The sequence below is a fragment of the Mastigoproctus giganteus genome, chromosome 7 (genome assembly GCF_048544385.1).
Source record: "Mastigoproctus giganteus isolate SK-2022 chromosome 7, ASM4854438v1, whole genome shotgun sequence".
In the NCBI taxonomy this organism is placed as follows: domain Eukaryota; kingdom Metazoa; phylum Arthropoda; class Arachnida; order Uropygi; family Thelyphonidae; genus Mastigoproctus; species Mastigoproctus giganteus.
Window position 1 is genome coordinate 187291659 of NC_143581.1, and position 24653 is coordinate 187316311.

At 34.8% G+C, this 24653-nt stretch overlaps 1 protein-coding gene across 1 annotated transcript; it reads right to left on the reverse strand.

Moving 5' to 3' along the window:
* Positions 1-15449: 15449 nt before the first annotated feature.
* Positions 15450-24012, reverse strand: LOC150083432 (uncharacterized). Its single transcript, XM_090377277.1, has 6 exons — positions 23874-24012; positions 21745-21800; positions 21356-21463; positions 18941-18976; positions 17359-17397; positions 15450-15766 (listed from the first exon to the last, which is right to left on the reverse strand). The coding sequence occupies exons 1-6, from the start codon at positions 23983-23985 to the stop codon at positions 15710-15712; spliced, it is 408 nt and encodes a 135-aa protein (XP_090233403.1). The 5' UTR covers positions 23986-24012; the 3' UTR covers positions 15450-15709.
* Positions 24013-24653: the final 641 nt, after the last annotated feature.

Consider the following 24653-nt stretch of genomic DNA (forward strand, 5'->3'; position numbering starts at 1 on the left):
TCCGATATAAGCCCTTTTTAAGCCATCGTAGACTATAATCTCTGTTTCTCCCTATTAAAAAGATCTTTCCTTACTGGTCTTTCTTTATTAATCATTTTCAAGTTGTGGCCATGTTAGTCGATCGCCAGAGACGGTTTCATGGTTTTCCCAGCTTAAAATTCGGATTTTAATTCCGAAAAGCGAAAAAAAGACCATAGAATACGCACAACGTGCAGTTGAAGTGTGCCTATGCTTAAATAATTCTTTCATAACGATAAGAATTTTCTTTTTGACTCAACTGTATGTCTTTTAGAGACCTTGACAATGCTTTATTGGGATAATAAATGAAATCCCCTGTTGCCATTTGGAGTAATATTAACTCTTTGGCAGCATTACGTAGTTTTCAAAACCACTGAGTTTAGGGATAGTGGACTGCTATATTTGTTAAAATTGATTTCGTATTCGTTTTGTTTCTTTAGTTCATCTCATTTGGTTAAAAGTGCATTTTTACAAATAAAGTTAGAAATGTTTTAAAATTTTATTTATTGTTTTTTTTCCTGTTTTCTCAGAAGAGGCTCTGGTCTTATTGGCTGCGAAAGAAAGCTATAAAACAGTGACTATAACGATACACAATACAATTCAGCGAAATATTGATTCTAAATGGAATACTTACCACGTATGCCTTCTGTTCTGCTACACCATTATCCCCTGGCTGAAAACGTAAGAAAGAACAGATATAAGATGCATTCCATTGAATATAAATCTGTTAATTACATTCAAAGGTAAGTTGAGTACATTGATCCATTAATGATTACTTAGATTGGGTAAAAATTATGTAGGGATATAGCAACATTTTTATATAATACAAAAGAAGAAATGTTTAAAGTACATGTGTCACTCTAACACGTAGAGGAATTTGGGACAAAGTGGGATCACTTAAGATTTAAATATTTCTCTTGGATATCTTGATATTACCTTTTTATGAATGAAAGCAAAATTTACTTTCATTCAGAAAACAGTAAACACATAAGAACATTCAGCAAACACAGTAATGAAAATGGGACGCTCGTGTAGTCTAAAACCTCTTCTTATAGGGTTGCAAAATGCGTGTAAATTATTCTTTCTCCCCGCTCTTGGGGGGAAGGTGCTCCACGTTAAAGGGAACAGAGGTTTGGTTCGAGAAAGTTAGGCAGAAAAGAAGTCAAAGCAGCAGAGAGTCAAAGACAGGAAATTAAGTCCGAAATATCTTCAGACATCTTTTAAAATCCATTGGCAAAATTCGTCAAAGAAACCATAAAACTACTGATTTTCTATAAGCGAAGATTCAATACCAAGAACAAGCTGTGCAACTTTGAGGATAAGAGTGTCTCTAATCTCTTAATGTGAAACTCGGTCATGGAGGACAACACCAGGCTTCAACGCTCCCACAATGATAAAATTTCGTGTGATAGGCCTCTCACACGGAATTTTGTCATTGGTGGGTGTACAGAGAACCTGTACAGGTATTAGGAATGAGCAAAACGGGAAGAAAAATTGCAAGACTCCGTCTTACAATATTCTACTGAGGCAACCTAGCTCTTGTTAGAGGTTTGTGTTACTACGTGATCGAAAACATCACTGATATTTCAATTGCCTATGACTTGAGGCGTACAGATATCAGAACTTTGGGTATTTCAAAAAATCCTGTTTGCTTATAGGCCTTCACACGCTAATATTTTTATCCATAACGCTTTCTACTTTTCTTACTAGTACATGTATTTTTGCAATGCTCTTTCATTAGTGTTTATATGATAAAAATAATTGATTTAGAATAGTTAGAAAGTCAATAATTTAGAATACTTTTAGAATAGAATTTTATAATTTATCCTGTAGAAATGCAAAGCGTTGTTTGGAATATTTGAAAGACGATTGAAAGAGGCATCGTTATTGATCATATTTAAAGTAGGAGGAATGTAGTTCTTCTAAGAGTTTGGATACGTTGCAAACAATTAACTCACCATAACTTGAACAATCTTGCTGGACAATACAAGCGCTAATTCAAATGAGTTCAAATCCTATTTCTCTTTTAAGGTATGCAGAACCTTACACCACTGTTTAAAACATAAACCGTAACATTTTTAGTTAATCTTTTAGCTTTTCTGTAAATAAGAATGACATACTTATGAGAATTCTGTACTATTTAATTTACGTTGTAAAATTTAATTTAATTATGTAATTTTTATCAACCTTTTGAATGTAAATACGAACTTACGTGGGAACTCGGAGGCTGTTCAATGCACTCCATCACCTGAAATGAATAGAAAGAAAATCAGTTTTCTCTGAGGTCACTTATGACGCCATAGAAATAAAAAAAATTACTCGCTTACCAGTCATTATTATTATTATTAATTTTCATGGACTACCATTTGTTTTCACGCATACATTTATGCATGAAACATTTTAAGGAATCAGAGAATTAAATTCTACAAATATCCTATTATTTTAAATAAGTATGGGGCGACATACACTTTGGTGTTGATAAATGAAATCTTGGCAAATATTTTAAACTGAGATAAACTCAAAAATACAGAGAAATTAAACGTTTCACTTTGAGAAGGATAATTTTAATTACTTTTTACTTCCTTGGCTTGATGGAAACAATATGTTTGTATTTCTATTTATTTATTTTCTTATTATTATTGTTAATAAGTTAAATAATAATAAGCTAAATGGTATAAAATTGTGATTCCATGCACAGATAACCAGAGGAATCTTACAAAAACTTTAATGATACATGCGATCATGCACAGAAATACAAAGCTCAGCTCCAAAATGACCATTAGAAACAAAATATGACGATATAAAAATAATCATAATTAAAACACGCAAGACGACAAATTAAGCATAGCATAACATGACATCACCATACTAGGACCGGTACTATCACACCTGTCCTTTACATACAATAAGATAGCCCAAGATGTCATCTCGATATGATTTGTCAATACACCATAGGTCAATGTCTACGTTGAGCGAGTTAAGAGTGTCCAAAGTCACATTTGGGAAGTGTCCCTTGAAACTTTGTAACCTATGGAGCCTTTGTAAACTCTGACCGTAATAACGTTTGCCTTTACAGTCCGATATAAGCCCTTTTAAGCCATCGTAGACTATAATCTCTGTTTCTCCCTATTAAAAAGATCTATCCTTTCTGGTCTTCCTTTATTAATCATTTTCAACTTGTGGCAATGTTAGTCGGTCGCTAGAAACGGTTTCATGGTTTTCCCAGCTGAAAATTAGGATTTTCATCCCGAAAAGCGAAAAAAAGACCAAAGAATACGCATAACGTGCAGTTCAAGTACACCTATGCTTAAATAATTCTTTCATAACGATAAGAATTTTCTTTTTGGCTCAACTGTATGTCTTTTAGAGACCATGACAATGCTTTATTGGGATAATAAATGAAATCTCCTGTTACCATTTGGAGTAATATTAACTCTTTGGCAGCATTACGTAGTTTTCAAAACCACTGAGTTTAGGGATAGTGGACTGTTATATTTGTTAAAATTGATTTCGTATTCGTTTTGTTTCTTTAGTTTATCTCATTGGCTAAAAGTGAATTTTTACAAATAAAGTTAGAATTGATTTTAAATTTTATTTATTCTTTTTTTTCTGTTTTCTCAGAAGAGGCTCTGGTCTTATTGGCTGCGAAAGAAAGCTATAAAACAGTGACTATTACGATTCACAATACAATTCAGCGAAACATTGATTCTAAATGGAATACTTACCATGTATGCCTTCTGGTCTGCTACACCATTTTCCCCTGGCTGAAAACGTAAGAAAGAACAGATATAAAATGCATTCCATTGAATATAAATCTGTTAATTACATTCTACAAAAGAAGAAAAGTTTAAAGTACGTGTGTCAGTCTAACACGTACAGGAATTTGGGACAATGTGGGATCACTTAAGATTTAAATACTTCTCTTGGATATCTTGATATTACCTTTTTATAAATGAAAGCAAAATTTACTTTCATTCAGAAAACAGTAAGCACATAAACACATTCAGTAAACACAGGTAATGAAAATTGGACGCTCATGTAGTCTAAAACCTCTTCTTATAGGATTGCAAAATGCGTGTAATTATTCTTTCTCTCGGCACTTGGGGGGAAGGTGCACCACCTTAAAGGGAACAGAGGTTTGGTTCGAGAAATTTAGGCAGAAAAGAAGTCAAAGCAGCAGAAAGTCAAAGACAGGAAATTAAGTCCGAAAATCTCCAGACATCTTTTAAAATCCATTGGCAAAATTCGTCAAAGGAAACCATAAAACTACTGATTTTCTACAAGCGAAGATTCAATACCAAGAACAAGCTGTCCAACTTTGAGGATAAGAGTGTCTCTAAACTCTTAATGTGAAACTCGGTCATGGAGGACAACACCAGCTTTCAACGCTCCCACAATGATAACATTTCGTGTGATAGGCCTCTCACACGGAATTTTGTCATTGGTGGGTGTACAGAGAACCTGTACAGGAATTAGGAATAAGCAAAACGGGAAGACAAATTGCAAGACTCCATCTTACAATATTCCACTGAGGCAATCTAACTCTTGTTAGAGGTCTGTGTTACTACGTGATCCAAAACATCACTGATATTTCAATTGCCTATGACTTGAGGCGTACAGATATCAGAACTTTGGGTATATCAAAAAATCCTGTTTGCTTATAGGCCTTCACACGCTAATGTTTTTATCCATAACGCTTCCTACTTTTCTTAATAGTATTTTTGCAATACTCTTTCAATATTGTTTATATGATAAAAATAATTAATTTAGAATAGTTAGAAAGTCAATAATTTAGAATAGAATTTATCCTGTAGAAATGCAATGCGTTGTTTGGAATATTTGAAAGACGATTGAAAGAGGCATCGTTATTGATCATATTTAAAGCAGGAGGAATGTAGTTCTTCTAACAGTTTGGATACGTTGCAAGGAATTAGCTCACCATAATTTGAACAATTTTGGTGGGACTATACAAGCGCTAATTCAAATGAGTTCAAATCCTATTTCTCTTTTAAGGTATGCAGAATCTTACACCACTGTTTAAAACATAAACCATAACATCTTTAGTTAATCTTTTAGCTTTTCTGTAAATAAGAATGACATAGTTATGAGAATTCTGTACTATTCAATTTACATTGTAAAATTTAATTATGTATTTTTTATCAACCTTTTGAATGTAAATACGAACTTACGTGGGAACTCGGAGACTGTTCAATGCACTCCATCACCTGAAATGAATAGAAATAAAATCAGTTTTCTCTGAGGTCACTTATGACGCCATAGAAACAAAAACAATTACTCACTTACCAGTCATTATTAATTTTCATGTACTACCATTTGTTTTCACGCATAAATTTATGCATGAAACCTTTTAAGGAATCAGAGAATTAAATTCTACAAATATCATATTATTTTAAATACGTATGGGGCGAGACACACTTTGGTGTTGATAAATGAAACTTTGGCAAATATTTTAAACTGAGATAAACTCATAAATACAGAGAAATTAAACGTTTCACTTTGAGAAGGATAATTTTAATTACTTTTTACTTCCTTGGCTTGATGGAAACAATATGTTTGTATTTCTATTTATTTATTTTCTTATTATTATTGTTAATAAGTTAAATAATAATAAGCTAAATGGTATAAAATTGTGATTCCATGCACAGATAACCAGAGGAATCTTACAAAAACTTTAATGATACATGCGATCATGCACAGAAATACAAAGCTCAGCTCCAAAATGACCATTAGAAACAAAATATGACGATATAAAAATAATCATAATTAAAACACGCAAGACGACAAATTAAGCATAGCATAACATGACATCACCATACTAGGACCGGTACTATCACACCTGTCCTTTACATACAATAAGATAGCCCAAGATGTCATCTCGATATGATTTGTCAATACACCATAGGTCAATGTCTACGTTGAGCGAGTTAAGAGTGTCCAAAGTCACATTTGGGAAGTGTCCCTTGAAACTTTGTAACCTATGGAGCCTTGAACACAAAGAGGGAGTACTGCGAAGGTGTCTTCCTGGCAAACGCCAACCAACCTGTTCCAGATGTTCAAGTAATCATGCTTCGATGAACACGGATGAAGGAATGTCTTTATCTTCCTCACATAGGCTATGTGGACACTGGGCATATATTGTACGTTGGAGCAGAGTGCAGATCTGGATGCCGTGTAGATCTGGTGAGACCACAACTTGGCCCATTTCAGCACCCAGAATTATAGACCCCATAGTTTCTTGAGACTGGTGGGAGGTGCGGAAGACCAAATTTCCACGGCATAGTTGAGTACTCTAGAGAAGTACGTTTCGAGGTATTTCCTGATTATTTGTTTATTGTCAGTTCTGCACAGATCTATTTTCATTGCTCAGAATGTTCGTTATTATGGCGCGGTCCCAGTACAGCTTATGGGTTGGGGACTCTAGTACTGCCTGAAGTTCGTACTTGTTATATGGCACACTTTCTTTGATCAACTGGTATTTCCTCGCTAGTTTCTGATGTATTATTCTGGCGACCTGTCGTGTCTTTGAGTGTACTCTGTCTGGGTGATCTCTTGCATTCTGCAGTGATGTGTTGAATCATTTCTGAGGCCAGTGGCATCGCCAACACGCATCATTATGTCACTCCGCGTTCCTTCTCGATGTATTTTCCATAGTTCCTGGTGTTGATTTCTTGGTCTTGGATGGCGAGCGTGAATCATTCGGTCTCTGTGAAGAGCGTGCCTTTCGTCAGCTTATTATTATTATTAAGATTTTCTATAGTTGGAGATTTCGATATTAACTTAATGAATAGCCATTCGGAGCCCGCCGATTTACTGTTCTGTTTAAAATTAAAATAGTTTTCACCATACATTTTTTGGTTTTAACTGTCAGCAGTATTTGGGTGATGTAAAAGTAGCAGTGAAATCTTTCTTGGAACTTATCTCACTTCCTACAAATCATGTTAACTTACTTTTAAATCAGTGTGCAATGAATTTTATATTACTGACAACATTATGAAGCAAGATAAACCTGGACGACACCTGAAATTAAATAACTTAACTCAAAAAATATAAGAATTAAATTACTTGAAATGAAAACACTAACTGTAGAGGGTTTAGAATCTTTTATAGAGTCGACAATTATAGGCTTCGTGGATGTTTCCCCTTCCCCTTCTTCATTGATTGAAATGCTGCAGTTTCACCGTCAGATAGAATTGCAATCACTGAAGAATTGGAGGGGAAACATCCGAGAAACGTATGAATGAAACGTTAGTCCTGTGAGGAAGTGACTTTGGAACGACTATGGACTGGAACATGAATACAAAATAGAAATGTGTCCATTGGTTGGAATTCTTGGCCACGCCATTAGGCGGGCAACCACCAAAAGCGCATATTTCCCCAATTTTGACTACCGATTTCGCTGTAATAATAATTTTTTTTAGCTCACCCATTTGAAAAAGAAAACGCGAAAAAGAAAGAACAGTTTTTTCGGGTTGTTAGTGCAATAAACAATAATTTTTGGACTGTTCTTAGACAACCTTTTAGCCATTAATTTACAGATATTCTTCCTTTATTTAACTCATTCCTTCTGCCCTTTGAGTTTATTTTATACGAAGGATTAAAATATATTTAACTCATCAGTCATTATTCTGGCCTTGATAATATTCGTGTTTATTTATTTACCATAAAAATCAGGTGTGTGAGCCTTATCGATCTTTGTAACTTAAAGAGGGTTTCTCTACAACACAGAGGTGAGATGTCTTTGCTTATTAATACAGTTTCCCCCCATTTTTTAAACCATGACTTTATTCAAACTTCGGGGTGATATCGCTGTCCCACTTAACGGTATTTATCTAAAAAATATTCCACAAATAACCAGCCAAATTCACACGACACTTCGCAACTAATTAAAATAAGAAAAGAAAAACACTTAAGTTAAGTTTTCCGTTTTAGAAACACTTTATATTATTATTCAAAGCTTCAGACAAACTTTAGTCTTAAGCTTAATTTCCTTAAATTCTTTCTTTAATTTTCTATCCCAACTTCTTTTATTTTCCTTTAGTAGCAACAGCTGTCAGCTTTTTAAGTTGCTAAAAAACTCACGAACTATGACATGATCACATATAATGATTCTTCCGGTTAATGGCAGCCATTTTAATTCTCAGCTAAGCAAAACAAAGTATTGTCGAAAGTTATAACGTACTAGAATATAGGCAATAAGATGGTGTTTGGTTTGACTGGATTATCGCACAATTCACAGTTGACAAACGCGGTGTTAAGGAGGTATGACCGCATTCTACATATTTAGTAATAATTTACATTTTGAATTGGAATATTCAAACTTGAATGTACATCTAAAATGAAATATTAATATTTGATCTGATTTAAAATGCAGATTCAGGTTAAATATTCTTACCTGCATAAGAGCGTCATCTTTATTACAGTAACTCACCACGAATGACACAAATGGCTTTTCACTTTGCGGAAATCCAATTGCAAGACAGTGGTCAAAAACTTCACGAACCTGAAACGAAGTCACATTTTTATTAAACGATATATCCACTCATGACTCACATTCTAACAAAAAGTATATTTTGATACAAAAGATTGTGTATGAATCTCTGTTACTGTCACACTTTCGATTCCTTATTGAAACTTTTCAAGTGTTGTAAGATTTGTCTTTTAAGAAAAAAAACCCGATGTCGTGAATAAGAAATATATTGAAGACGTTTTTGTTAATGTTCAACAGATTAAAAGAATGTTTACATTAGTAATGCAAGTGATGAAAAAATCTCCCAAACGTACCTTTCCGTGTGTCAGACCCAGACATCTAGCAGCCTCTCTCTTGTTTTCATCGTTTCCTAAAAATAACATTTTTTAAATTATTAAATTAGCTTTCAGGTGTGAAATTCTTAATAACAAATACATTTCAGGGCTTCGTTGTTAAACTATACATTAAGAAATCTGAAATAAACTGCTATAGTTCAAGCTTAAGTAGTGAGTGCAATCTGAAAGCCAATTTAAATTGGCTTTCAGATTGCACTGACTTTTTTTCTTTGGGGAACAGAAACGTCCGATAAAGGTCTGCTTCCACCGAATAATTTCTGGGTGTATAGAATCATAATTAAATGGTTACTGCTGTGGCAATGAAATAGCATTGAAATGGGAATAATTGAAAATGTAAACCTACCACATATAATGTTGTCTGCCTCTTAGGGTGAGATATCTTCCTGTGCTCCAGGAAAGGCATTCACACAGCACAGCAGAGGTAACAACGCTACCAAGATAATGTTGGTCTTCATCTTGAGTACGACAGATTTTCTGAAACAAAATTAAACTGAATGATAAATTCTTTCCAAGGGAAGTTTTTATAAGTATCTAAACTAATCACGTGTTTCCCTCAAATCATATCAGTATTTCTAATTGTCCTTGGCACGCTTCCTTGAGTTAATTATCAAAGTGTGTGCGTCGATTTATTTTTTGAGTACTCAAGTAAGATCGTGCGATTAATACTCATACTAATTAGATATCCTGTATTAAAAAAATTATTATATACGTATTGCATCCGTTGAAAGTCAAGGGCGGATATCATTAAAAAAATTTTTGATTCTCAAGGGAAACTTCAGAGAAAAAAAATCTTCCAAGAAGCCGGATGGTTTGGGCCAGCATAAAGTACAAAGCGTATACAAAACTCTTTTTGAAAACCGTGATTACTTAAGAGTATATGAACAAATCTCTGAAATCTGTGCCAGAAATTTTTAGGATTGCAAGTACTTCCAAATAATGCTCTTCCCACAGAGAAAGCACAGACGGAGAATTTACTTCCAAATATGGGTATTTCCCTTGTAAGACACAAAGTCTTACAAATTAAATTAAATTTCTATATAATTAATGATAGAATGCTAGATAGAGTGATATTATAGACCTTACAAGAAAACACTTAAAGTCACAAATATTGTTTAAGATAATGGGTCTCCCGCTAATGGAATTTAATTAAGTGGAGTCTATGGTTAATGTAAAGGCAGATATACTGTGGAAATAAACATTAGAAAGAGTTTTGAATCAGTGCCCACACCGGAAACAGCAAGCGAAGATAGCAAGACGGAACAATAGGGGTACCAGCGGGGGGCGTTCTTGTTTACTGCAAACAGAGCGGGCGTGGCGAGACGAATCAAGTAAATGGACGCAGGTGCTTCCTGGATGATACTGAGCTCCGAAATTTCGATCACCTTCCAGAATATTCGAGAATTCTCTAGAAACGGAAGTCCTCTCTACACCGGAAGGGGCTCGACCATCGTGTCATGGGTCATAGGCAAATGAGAATGGAGACGATGATGGTCAGAGAGAAATGATTGGTTGAGGAAAGGAGGGGCGTTACGAAATTTTAGGAAATAAAAGGGGAAGAGCGCACGCAAAAGAAAAATGTGATAAAGTTTTTTTGGAGATGATAAAGTTTTTCGGAAGGTGATAAAGTTTTTTTTTCGGGAGTGATGAAGTTTCTTTGGAGGGCAAAAAGGGTGTTTTTGGAAAGATAGGCCCAGGAAACAGTCCCCGGAAGCGATCCACCAGTAGAACAAGTTATGGTGAGTTCACTAAATTCTGATGGCTTTAACAAAGTGTAGATAAGTTACGGAAAGGGGAACTTTCTCGAGATGGAACATAGAAGTCCGAAAGCGTCCACCGAGAGATATATTTGGAAGGAGGACAGCGAGAAGAACACCGTACCGTCCTGTAGAAATAAAGTGATGGGAAGTGACTCTTACTAAATGATCCGGCACAGCAAAGAAGGATACGACACCAGGATGATCGGCTAAGCGAATAGTGTCCTTGGTAGAAGTTAGCAGCCCGGAATCGGAGAAGAACGTTCCCAAACCAATGGAGGACCCGATGCAGAGCAGAAAGTCCCAGGCCAAACATTGTATTAGCGGTAGGATCCAAAATCCCCAGAAGTAAGTGGTTAAACAACGAATCTACCTCTATGTAATTGCAAAGGACTGCCGGGAAGATAGATAAATATTAAGTGAGATTTAGGGAAGCAGACAGTTAAGAGTTAAGTTAAGGTATAGATAAGTAAGGAAATATCATAGAAATAGTTTAATGAAGGATGGTTTACAGTTATGATTTATTTACTGATTAATTAATGGAGGAAAAGTAATAATTTTGGACGGGTTAGCCTATAGAGTAGGTACAGTTGTATGTTACTTATATAATGTCACTGATGTAGAGAAATTAGTCGCTATATGCTGAAGTTTACCTGAGGGAATGAAGAAATAAATAATCCCATGTATATTTCATTTACATGTAACTTTAAAGTGCTGGGGAGAGAATAGAATAGAATAGTTTGTAAAGTGGACATTAAATTCCAGAAGAAGAATTGTATCAACCATGAAGAAGAATGTAGGATTGTGCTAGATAGGTATGAAAAAGAAAGATATAAATAGATAAATAATAAATGTCAATTGTAATTAAGAAAGAGTTAAATTAAACTGATTGTACGAGATGTTAGTGGGCCTATAGTAAGAAGAAGATGATGATAGGAGAGCCTAATGACCAGGAACGTAATCCATGCCCTGTACCTATATATGAAGTGAATAATGTATAATGATTTGTCTTATCTTTTATTTGTAAGTATGTATAATAAACTGATTGTATTTCACTTAATGCAAATAGTGTTTGGCCATTTCTGAACTCACAGCACAATCCAAAGGAGGAGTGATCTAATATAGGAACTTGCGCAGAACCGGAATTCTTCTGTGAGATAACAAGTCAGATGCAAAGTGGGGATTTTTAAGAATATAATTAATAATAAATATAAATAACAAATAAAAAGTAATATAAATATATATAAAAAGAAACCCCACCCCCACACCCTAATGGAGTAAGGAGATAGATCTGTACCCTTGATTATGCTGAACATTATCTCTCTCCATACTCTCTTAACTCTCTGATCTCTCCATACTCAGGAGTATCAAGAGATGAGAACTTTAAATCTTACGGGTTTCAAATTGATTTCCTGGAAGAATGAGTTTCTAATACCAAAGGAATTCTTGTAGAACCTCACAACAGCCTGACAAGTGTTTAAGTGGATGTAATGGTTGCTTCGTTGTCAAGGGGAATAGCGCTTCCTTGATGTTTTACATGTACCTTTAAAAGATTCCATCTTTGTGTAGATGCGGAAAATAATACGTAGATTTGTTGTATAACACCAACTAATTACTTCGCAGAATTTGATGACCCAGCCATGTCACATAGAATCAAATTCAAATTGTGGCATCCACAAGAAACATAAAATGCCCTCCGATTGATTTTTCTTACTCTTGCTTGTACCCCTTTGCTACAACCTTTCATATTAGAACCATTATCATAAGCTTGACCGCGACAATCGGGAATTGGTAAACCTATTTGTTTCAACTTTTCCAAGAAAGACAGATCCCGTTGTCTCATTGACAGGTAAAAATCCTACAAACCGTTCAAAGATTTCTACAGATTTCCCAATTATTTCAACGAAACGTATTACTAAAGTCATCTGTTCTTGATAGCTAACATCCAGAGCGCAGTCTAAACTCACGTAGTAATATTTTGATTTATTTATACTAGCTGTTATTTTTTCTAAGACGTTCTTGCTAATTAGATGAATAAATTCATTTTGCATTCTTTTACCTAAGTAATGATCACGAATATCAGAATTGTTGATTTGTAAGGACCTTACAACTGTTATTTAAATATGAGTGTTATTGATATTGAAAAAATTATTAAGGAATATTAATACAGACAATCATTTGAAATATATCAGGTCAAAACTAATAACAGATTTTGTATAGGATAGTTCAGATAAGTCCCAGGTTTAATTGTGCTCGTTTCGCCTATTACCTTTAAGCAAGAGGAAGATTAACATAGCAACGGTCGGGATGCGTTTCGAACACGCGATTCAATAGGAAACACCGATGGAGCAGACCGTAGTTAATGAGCACAGATCAGAGTCAACTTTTTGCCCCTAAAGAACAATGAGCCGAAACAAAAACAATTCAGATAGAGATGGAGCTCAGTAATGGAGGTACTCAAGAAATTTAAGTGCACACTTGTAGGTGTGCACTTAAATTTGCCTTGCTACACCTTGACAGGTGTAGCAAAGCAAATAGAGGGCGTAGATGGGCAAACACAAAGACGATCTAGAAACTTCTAAATTTCCGGAAGTTCCGGTCACATTTCTAGAAAGTTCCAGAAATTGCTAGAGACCGGAAGCCCTCTCTAAAACGGATGGAAGACACGCCCACGGAAGAGTATAGGAGACGAATGGGAAGTACAAGGGGAAGGCATGTACAGGTCTGCGATTGGTCGGAGTGAAAAGCGTAGGAAATTTTGAAATTCAGAGTAGAGAGAAAAAAAAATTTTTGAGAGAGTCTTTGGAAGTGCGTGGAGGAAGACAGTCGTGTGGCAGAGTCGTTGTGGAGTTTTGGGGAGATGGTTTAGGAATGGGAGGTATAAGGTATATTGGGGGTCTAGCGGCTCCTGGGATTTCTCACATCTCCGCGAATGTTCTAAGGAATGGGAAGGAAATTTTCCTTGTGAGTAATTTTTGTAAGTCTAAAGTTGGGGAAAGAATGTGTCCATGTGGAAAAAAGAAGATACAGCAGTAGCCAATGAACACAGCACAGTGTGAGAAGCTGATGCAATTCATAGTGAAGGAAGGAGAACGCCCAAGGAGAATTCTAGAGAATGACATAGGAAAGGATCCTTATTCAACTCAACAGAGCAGTGCCTACGGGAGAGCGAATCTCAGGTAGATTGATGTATTTCAAGGATGAGCAACCGCCCGCTTTCTAGTCTACGCTGATGGTTATGGCAGCCCAGAATAGAAAGAACACTCGGAAAACTGAGTAAGTGATAGTTCAGTACGGAAAAATCTTACGTTAGTGAAGGAAGGACCCTAGGGGAAATACTTAACCTATGGGAGAAAGCTAAATTGCACCCATTTACACAGAATTGTAGTGCAATTAAGAGTAGGACATTATGCTAAAAGTTTATTAATGGGTAGAAAGGATACTTTGAGATAATAGTTAATTTTGGGGGAATGACTATGTAGGTAACAAAGGATTGTAGTCGAATATGATATTATAGTGAATTTGTATTTATAGAGAGTATAACGTAGTGTGATAGTAATTGTTTAAACGGATAAACACTGATTGAGTGCCCAGCTAATTAAAGAATTATAGGATTAGATACGGGAAGATGGTTAATTACATTGGTTGATTATGAATGATGAACAGATTTGTAGTTGAGGAGAGGATTTTCTAACTGAGATATATATGTATATATATATGTGTGTGTATATGTATATATATACATATATATATATATATACACACATATGTGTGTATATATATATATATATATCAATATATCAATATATATATATATATATACACACATATGTGTGTGTATATATATATATATATTGAACATACCCAATCCTTGCTGTCCTATGGATTGCCTTATTTTTAATCTCTGTCGAAATAATACAAAGAGTCCATGGTATAATATTTAATGTCGTGTAAAGTATTCATAGATTTGGGATTGGCAAAATGCTTTTTGGCTGTCGTATTTATTCATCTTTTGCTCCAATATTCAATGACGAAAACACAAAACACAGAAAAAACCCACCTCTATCTGTAATCTAATGTGCAAAATATTTGGAGTAATGATACATGTGGTTAATATGAGTGTAGTCTTTTCTTGCTCACTAGACCCGAAAACACGTTGGTATGGCTATGACCATGTTGAAATTCTGATTACGTGGATGTGATAGCTCATTTTCCAGACGTGTAATCAAGAATGAAACATAACAGCAGCAATGTTCATATAATTGCAAGACACTTGCAGCACTCCTTTCATCTGATTTTTGTAGCCAGCAGGATTTAAAGTGTATAGATCATCAATGGTCTTATTGCACACTCCATTATAAACGTTGCCTTTAGAACGAGTTGCCTTGGTACTGCGCTACCTGATTTCAAAGAGATGACTTCTTTAAAAGGCTAATTGGCTATTTGTTAAAAGATGATATATTGTGTGACAGCATGTTTCAGGACTATTGGTCTGAATGTTGTCACTGGAGATCACCAAATATCTGATGAGGAACCAGTTATTCCTAAAACAGGCGATCGTAGCAGTGAAACATCGTACAGTCATGTAACATCTTATAAACATTTTACCAATTAATCTTTTGGTGAGACCATCTGCTTGTATGTAGTGCAATACCGTGACAACTCGCTGTGAAAACAAAGTTTTTGTTATACTTTGAGCAATAAGATCATTGCGTTATCATTCGTTGTGTGAAATGAACCAATTCAGATAATAATTGTTAATAAGTGTCATGGAATCACCTTCGCATGGAAGCATACGAGGGAGGCATTAAATCAAACAATCCCACGTGAATTATTTGAGAATTATAACAATTTATTATTATTTTTATATATTTCTGGATACATTTCTGATTTTCTTCATTCGATTACAGAGACGTATAAGAAACATAAAACCTCCGAAATTGGAGGAGAAATGCTTGAAGAATTAGTAATGAACAGCTTAGCAATTTTAAGCGAAGATGTTGGGTGCCCCTATGTCATGACAGTTACAACGAAGTAAGGGGTTCTTTGTTTTCTTGATATTTCATTCTTTCTTGGAATTCTGGTTAGTTCCATTAGATATTTGAACTTTCGGTTCGAACTCCTTTACTCAAAATGGCGGTAATGCATTCCTGAAAAAAAAGGAAAGACATAGAATAAGTAATTTTACTTCTTTAGTGCTTTGAAATTTGTTCATGTGCAGTTTCTTTTTTAAACGTTTTATCCATAATTTATAGCTTGAACAGTATATTAAAAATTAACTGGTTATCTATCTCTGCTTGTTGGAATTTATTCTAGTTCAATGGAGGGAGGAGAAATTTGTACAAAGCTGGTGTTTTGACTAAATATTTTTATAGTCAGCTCAGTCCCTTAAGAATTTCCTTTAAATGAGATCGATCCAAGAGAGAAGCGAATTCGTCATAAAAAAAGCTTCTTTATAAATAAAGTTGCTTGGAGTTTTAGTAGCAGGTTTGATGGCGTTGAATGCACTCGGTAAATCAGAGAGTAATAACTAAAGTATAGTAGGTGTTTAAGATTGAAATTAATAACAATAAAACCTTCGTATACCAAGTGAAAAATAGGTTAAGAATCTTTATTGCGATAATATACTCAATGAATAATTTTAATGACTAAACTACTTTTCGAGACAAGATTATATTTCTTCTTCAGACCTTGTGAAAGTGTAATTGAAGATGAGGCAGTATTGTCTTGACTGCCTCCAACATTTTGAAAATTGACTAAAACCCCCATGAATAATTCTTGCATTCCTACACAGCCATAATCACACAGTAAACATGACTGAGGGTTATTTCCTGGTCTTTTTCCGAATTATACACGAGATTTGCTTGTAAGAGAAACATTGGTGTATAATTTAAAAATGTAAGGCAAATCATAATCTGTGTAGAAATGCAAGAATTATTCATGGGGGCTTTAGGCAATTTTCGAAAAATGGAAAGCTGACTAACCAGAGTACAAGATCATCTTTAGATCTGGACCAGGGTCCAAACACCCCTTAAAAGTTTTATGCATATACTTATGAAAAACTCTGACCATAATAATGTTTTCGTTTACAGTCCGATATAAGCCCTTTTAAGCCATCGTAGACTATAATCTCTGTTTCTCCCTCTTAAAAAGATCTTTCCTTTCTGGTCTTTCTTTATTAATCATTTTCAAGTTGTGTCCGTGTTAGGCGGTCGCCAGAGACGGTTTCATGGTTTTCCCAGCTGAAAATTCGGATTTTAATTCCGAAAAGCGAAAAAAAGACCATAGAATACGCACAACGTGCAGTTCAAGTGTGCCTATGCTTAAATAATTCTTTCATAACGATAAGAATTTTCTTTTTGGCTCAACTGTATGTCTTTTAGAGACCTTGACAATGCTTTATTGGGATAATAAATGAAATCCCCTGTTGCCATTTGGAGTAATATTAACTCTTTGGCAGCATTACGTAGTTTTCAAAACCACTGAGTTTAGGGATAGTGGACTGCTATATTTGTTAAAATTGATTTCGTATTCGTTTTGTTTCTTTAGTTTATCTCATTGGCTAAAAGTGTATTTTTACAAATAAAGTTAGAAATGTTTTTAAATTTTATTTATTCTTTTTTTTTCTGTTTTCTCAGAAGAGGTTCTGGTCTTATTGGCTGCGAAAGAAAGCTATAAAACGGTGACTATTACGATACACAATACAATTCAGCGAAATATTGATTCTAAATGGAATACTTACCACGTGTGCCTTCTGTTCTTCTACACCATTATCCGTTGGCTGAAAAGGTAAGAAAGAACAGATATAAGATGCATTCCGTTGAAATAAAATCTGTTAATTACATTCAAAGGTACGTTGAGTACATTAATCCATTAATGATTACTTAGATTGAAAAAAAATTATGTAGGGATATACCAACATTTTTATATAATACAAAAGAAGAAATGTTTAAAGTACGTGCGTTACTCTAACACGTAGAGAAATTTGGGACAAAGTGGGATCACTTAAGATTTAAATTCTTCTCTTGGATATCTTGATATTACCTTTTTATGAATGAAAGCAAAATTTACTTCCATTCAGAAAACAGTAAACTCATTAGCACATTCAGTAAACACAGGTAATGAAAATGGGACGCTCAATTAGTCAAAAACTCTTCTTAAAGGGTTGCAAAATGCGTGTAAATTAAATTATTCTTTCTCCCCCCACTTGGGGGGAAGGTGCTCCACCTTAAAGGGAATAGAGGTTTGGTACCAGAAAGTTAGGCAGAAAAGAAGTCAAAGCAGCAGAAAGTCAAAGACAGGAAATTAAGTCCGAATGATCTCCAGACATTTTCTAAAGTCCATTGGCAAAATTCGTCAAAGAAACCATAAAACTGCTGATTTTCTATAAGCGAAGATTCAATACCAAGAACAAGCTGTCGAACTTTGAGGATAAGAGTGTCTCTAAACTCTTAATGTGAAACTCGGTCATGGAGGACAACACCAGGCTTCAACGCTCCCACATGGAGGACAACACCAGGCTTCAACGCTCCCACATTTCGTGTGATAGGCCTCTCACACGGAATTTTGTCATTGGTGGGTACACAGAGAACCTGTACAGGTATAAGGAATGAGCTAAACGGGAAGAAAAATTGAAGACTCCGTCTTACAATATTCTACTGAAGCAATCTAACTCTTGTTAGGGGTCTGTGTTACTACGTGATCCAAAACATCACTGATATTTCAATTGCCTATGACTTGAGGCGTACAGATATCAGAACTTTGGGTATTTCAAAAAATCCTGTTTGCTTATAGGCCTTCACACGCTAATGTTTTTATCCATAACGCTTCCTACTTTTCTTAATAGTATTTTTGCAATACTCTTTCAATAGTGTTTATATGATAAAAATAATTAATTTAGAATAGTTAGAAAGTCAATAATTTAGAATAGAATTTATCCTGTAGAAATGCAATGCGTTGTTTGGAATATTTGAAAGACGATTGAAAGAGGCATCGTTGTTGATTATATTTAAAGTAGGAGGAATGTAGTTCTTCTAAGAGTTTGGATACGTTGCAAGGAATTAGCTCACCATAACTTGAGCAATCTTGCTGGGACAATACAAGCGCTAATTCAAGTGAGTTAAAATCCTATTTCTCTTTTAAGGTATGCAGAACCTTACACCACTGTTTAAAACATAAACCATAACATTTTTATTTAATCTTTTAGCTTTTCTGTAAATAAGAATGACATACTTATGAGAATTCTGTACTATTTAATTTACGTTGTAAAATTTAATTTAATTATGTAATTTTTATCAACCTTTTGAATGTAAATACGAACTTACGTGGGAACTCCTACCCTGTTCAATGCACTCTATCACCTGAAATCAATAGAAATAAAATCGGTTTCCTCTGAGGTCACGTATTAGGTCATAGAAATAAAAACAATTACTCACTTAACAGTAATTACTATTATTATTAATATTCATGGATTACCATTTATTTTCATGCATACATTTATGCATGAAACCTTTTAAGGAATGAGAGAATTAAATTCTACAAATATCCTATTATTTTAAATAAGTATGGAGCGAGACACACTTTGGTGTTGAAAAATGAAATCTTGGCAAATATTTTAAACTGAGATAAACTCATAAATACAGAGAAATAAAACGTCATGTCATGGTGATGTCATGTTAAGCATAGCATAACATGACATCACCATACTAGGACTGGCACTATCACACCGGTCCTTTACATACAATAAGATAGCCCAAGATGTCATCTCGATATGATTTGTCAATAACCATAGGTCAATGTCTACGTTGAGCGAGTTAAGAGTGTCAAAAGTCATATTTGGGAAGAGTCGCTTGAAACTTTGTAACCTATGGAGCCTTGAACACAAAGAGGGAGTACTGCGAAGGTGTCTTCCTGGCAAACGGCAACCAACCGTGTTCCAGATGTTCAAGTAATCATGCTTCGATGAAGGAATGTCTTTATCTTCCTCACATAGGCTCTGTGGACACTGGGCATATATTGTACGTTGGAGCAGAGTGCAGATCTGGATGCCGTGTAGATCTGTTGAGCCCACAACTTGGCCCATTTGAGCACCCAGAATTATAGACCCCATAGTTTCTTGAGACTGGTGGGAGGTGCGGAAGACCAAATTTCCACGTCATAGTTTGAGTACTCTAGAGAAGTACGTTTCGAGGTATTTCCTAATTATTTGTTTATTGTGAGTTCTGCACAGATTTATTTTGATTGCTCAGAATGTTCGTTATTATGACGCGGTCCCAGTACAGCTTATGGGTTGGGGACCCTAGTACTGCCTGGGGTTCGTACTTCTAATATGGTACACTTTCTTTGATCAACTGGTATTTCCTCGTTAGCTTATGGTGTATTATTCTGGCACCTGTCGTGTCTTTGAGTGTACTCCGTCTGGGTGATCTCTTGCATTCTACGCGATGTATTTTCCATAGTTCCTGGTGTTGATTTCTTGGTCTTGGATGGCGAGCGTGAATCATTCGGTCTCTGTGAAGAGTGTCCCGCTCGTCAGCTTATTACGATTATTATTAACAAGATTTTCTGTAGTTGGAGATTTCGGTATTAACTTAATGAATAGCCATTCGGAGCCCGCCGATTTACTGTTCTATTTAAAATTAAAATAGTTTTGACCACACATTTTTTGGTTTTAACTAGTCAGCAGCATTTGGGTGATGTAAAAGTAGTAGTGATCTTTCTTGGAACTTATCTCACTTCCTACAAATCATGTTAACTTACGTTTAAATCAGAGTGCAATGAATTTTATATTACTGACAACATTATGAAGCAAGATAAACCTGGACGACACCTAAAATTAAATAACTTAACTCAAAAAATATAAGAATTAAATTACTTGAAATGAAAACACTAACTGTAGCGGGTTTAGAATCTTTTATAGAGTCGACAATTATAGCTTCTTGGATGTTTCCCCTTCCGCTTCTTCATTGATTGAAATGCTGCAGTTTCACCATTACATAGAATTGCAATCACTGAAGAATTGGAGGGGAAACATCCGCGAAACGTATGCTTCAAACAAAAGCTTCAAACAAATTTTAGTCTTAAACTTAATTTCCTTAAATTCTTTCTTTAATTTTCTATCCCAACTTCTTTTATTTTCCTTTAGTAGCAACAGCTATCAGAAGCTGTTTAAGTTGCTAAAAAAACTCACGAACTATGACATGATCACATATAATGATTCTTCCGGTTAATGGCAGCCATTTTAATTCTCAGCTAAGCAAAACAGAGTATTATCGAAAGTTATAACGTACTAGAATATAGGAAATAAGATGGTGTTTGGTTTAGGAACATTACAGTCACATATAGACGTATGTTTATACAATGTAATTTCATTTCCAGTATAGATATTTGAATAATTAACATCTTTCCACAGTTCCACATTTTCGCTTTTATTAGTGGTTCAAAAGAAACCAACCAAGCGCATCTATCTAAAGAATAAATTCCCTCTTTTTTGGCTGGACTGGACTGATCAGCGAATATAAGAAATCCACGGACTATAAAATTTTGGTATAAAATATAAGACTGGATTATCGCACGATTCACAGTGGACAAACGCGGTGTTAAGGAGGTTTGACCGCATTCTACATATTTGGTAATAATTTACATTTTGAATTGGAATATTCAAACTTGAATGTACATCTAAAATGAAATATTAATATGTGATCTGATTTAAAATGCAGATTCAGGTTAAATATTCTTACCGTCAGAAGAGCGCCATCTTTATTACAGTAACTCTCCACGAATGACAAAAATGGGTTTTCACTTTGCTGAAATCCAATTTCAAGACAGTGGTCAATAACTTCACGAACCTGAAACGAAATCACATTTTTATTAAACGATATATCCACTCATGACTCACATTCTAACAAAAAGTATATTTTGATACAAAAGATTGTGTATGAATCTCTGTTACTGTCACACTTTCGATTCCTTATTAAAACTTTTCAAGTGTTGTAAGATTTGTCTTTTAAGAAAAAAAACCCGATGTCGTGAATAAGAAATATATTGAAGACGTTTTTGTTAATGTTCAACAGATTAAAAGAATGTTTACATTAGTAATGCAAGTGATGAAAAAATCTCCCAAACGTACCTTTCCGTGTGTCAGACCCAGACATCTAGCAGCCTCTCTCTGATTTTCATCGTTTCCTAAAAATAACATTTTTTAAATTATTAAATTAGCTTTCAGGTGTGAAATTCTTAATAACAAATACATTTCAGGGCTTCGTTGTTAAACTATACATTAAGAAATCTGAAATAAACTGCTATAGTTCAAGCTTAAGTAGTGAGTGCAATCTGAAAACCAATTTAAATTACCTTTCAGATTACACTGACGGACAGATGGGAAACAAAGATTAAAGCCGCAAATAGAACCTGATCACAGGAATCGTAGATGTACCTTCGACTTCTATTATCATTAGACAACAGCTACAGGAAACATGCACTCAACACTACGTATCAATTCTTCGGTATTCTTTTTCATGAATATACCGAGAGTGATCAAATTGCTCTACCGCTTAGGTAGAAATAATAAGATGACAACAACGAAATATTTATATTATTCGACAGTGTCCTGCAACACTAATACACTTTTCCAAACGATGTTCCAAAGCTTTAATTCCTGCCAAAAAAAAATATTGGTGGGTGGTTATCCAAACAGGAATCCAGAGTATGGATAACAACAAAATCACCTGGAACTTTCCCAATCTGAGTGTACTTTAGATTTATGAATAGAAGGAAGTCAGTGGGGGAGGGAGAGCCCAATCTGGTGATTTTGGTGGGTTAGGTAACAATTCAAATGACGCATCTTAAATTAACCATTACAAGGGGCTTTGTGCGTAGGGACATTATCCTGATGAAAGAGCACACGACAAGACAGCTTTCTTGGACTTTTTTTTGTCATCGCTTATTTTGAGGATTAGGCTGGCAAAGTGTGCTGTGATGGTGTGGCCATGTTCAAGGTAATCAATGACGACAACATCCTGAGAACCCAAAAAAAAAAAAAAAAAAACCATTATCTTCTGCACCCTGAATTTCTTTGAGGATGGCGGTCAATGATGTTTCCACTCTACGCTCGGTTCTTTTGACTCAGATTCAGAGGGATGGAGCCAAGTTTCATTATAACCACGTACAGTGGTTATAATTGCGTCCTCCCCAAAATCGGAAGGAAATGTCCTGGGTTCGAATTCCATCAATGATGCGAGGAATTTTAGGGTTTGATCAAATTGATCTTCTCTCATATATAAGTATATCATATAAATAAGTATAATGTTGTCATATTCTAAAGTTTGTCAAATTCAAACTTGAATGGACATATGAATCTCAGAGAGATGAATGCATTTCATTTGTACAATGCCCTCCTTGACTTATTGTGTAGGGAATACACCTTATGTCTGAATAAACGATTAATAATAATTATTTTATTATTACGAAAGTCTAATTTTAACAGATTTTTTATTTATTTTTGTGATGGACCGCGTATTTGGTATATACAGTTACAAAGAACCTAATGATTTCAGAAGGGTTTACGCAATCAAATTTTTATTGCTGCAAACTTATTTTTCATGCCCACACCATGTTCTTTCGGCCTTTGATTTGTTCGAAATTCTCAATGCAAAATACAAGGTTTTAAATCTAATGATGCCAAGACAAATTTCTTTCGAGATATTATAACAGTTCTGCTTCCAATTTCGCATAAGTACAAGAACATAATGAAGATTAATTGACTTGATATTTTAGGTGTATTTCTTCTCTTTACAATATCTCAGATTTTAACGGACGTAGTACAAATTTTTAGCTCTCCTTCAACAACTAGAGAAAATTCTTGAAAATCATTTCCCCATGACGGAATTAGTCCTCTCCAGAAAGAGCTGATGGCCTTCGTCCCTTCCTCTATGTATTTTGAGTTTCTCATCAATAGGCAGTTAAATTTATGGTTTGGTTGGATAATAAATAAGTTATCCATTTATTTTTTTCGTTGTGGAACAGAATTATTATTTCTTGTTTTTAGGTTCGATTTTTTGACTCATTTAAAAACGTAAAATCGAAGACTCACTGGATGTGAGATGAAGGCTAAGATAAAAGCTATGGCAATGACCGAAACGTCCGATAGAGGTCTGCTTCCACCGAATAATTTCTGTGTGTATAGAATTATAATTAAATGGTTACTGCTGTGACAATGAAATAGCATTGAAATGGGAATAATTGAAAATGTATACTTACCACATATAATATTGTCTGCCTCATCGTGTGAGATATCTTCATTTGCTCCAGGAAAGGCATTCACACAGCACAGCAGAGGTAACAACGCTACCAAGATAATGTTGGTCTTCATCTTGAGTACGACAGATTTTCTGAGACAAAATTAAACTGAATGATAAATTCTTTCCAAGGGAAGTTTTTATAAGTATCTAAACTAATCACGTGTTTCCCTCAAATCATATCAGTATTTGTAATTGATCTTGGCACGCTTCCTTGAGTTGATTATCAAAGTGTGTGCGTCGATTTTTTTTTTTGTTGAGTAATGAACTAAGATTGTGCGATTAATACTCATACTAATTGGACATCCTGTATTAAAAAAAGTATTATATACGTATTGCATCCGTTGAAAGTCAAGGGCGGATATCATTAAAAAAGTTTTGATTTTCAAGGGAAACTTCAGAGAAAAAAAATCTTCCAAGAAGCCGGATGGTTTGGGACAGCATAAAGTACAAAGAGTATATAAAACTCTATATCTTTTTGAAAACCGTGATTACTTAGAGTATAGGAACAAATCTCTGAAATCTATGCCAGACATTTTTAGGAGGGCAAGTACTTCCAAATAATGCTCTTCCCACAGAGAAAGCACAGGCAGAGAATTGACTTCCGAATATAGATATTTCCCTAATGGAATAAGGAGATAGATCTGTACCCGTGATTATGCTGAACATTAATTCTCTCCATACTGTCTCTTATCTCTCTAATCTCTCCATACTCAGGAGTATCAAGAGATGAGAACTCTAA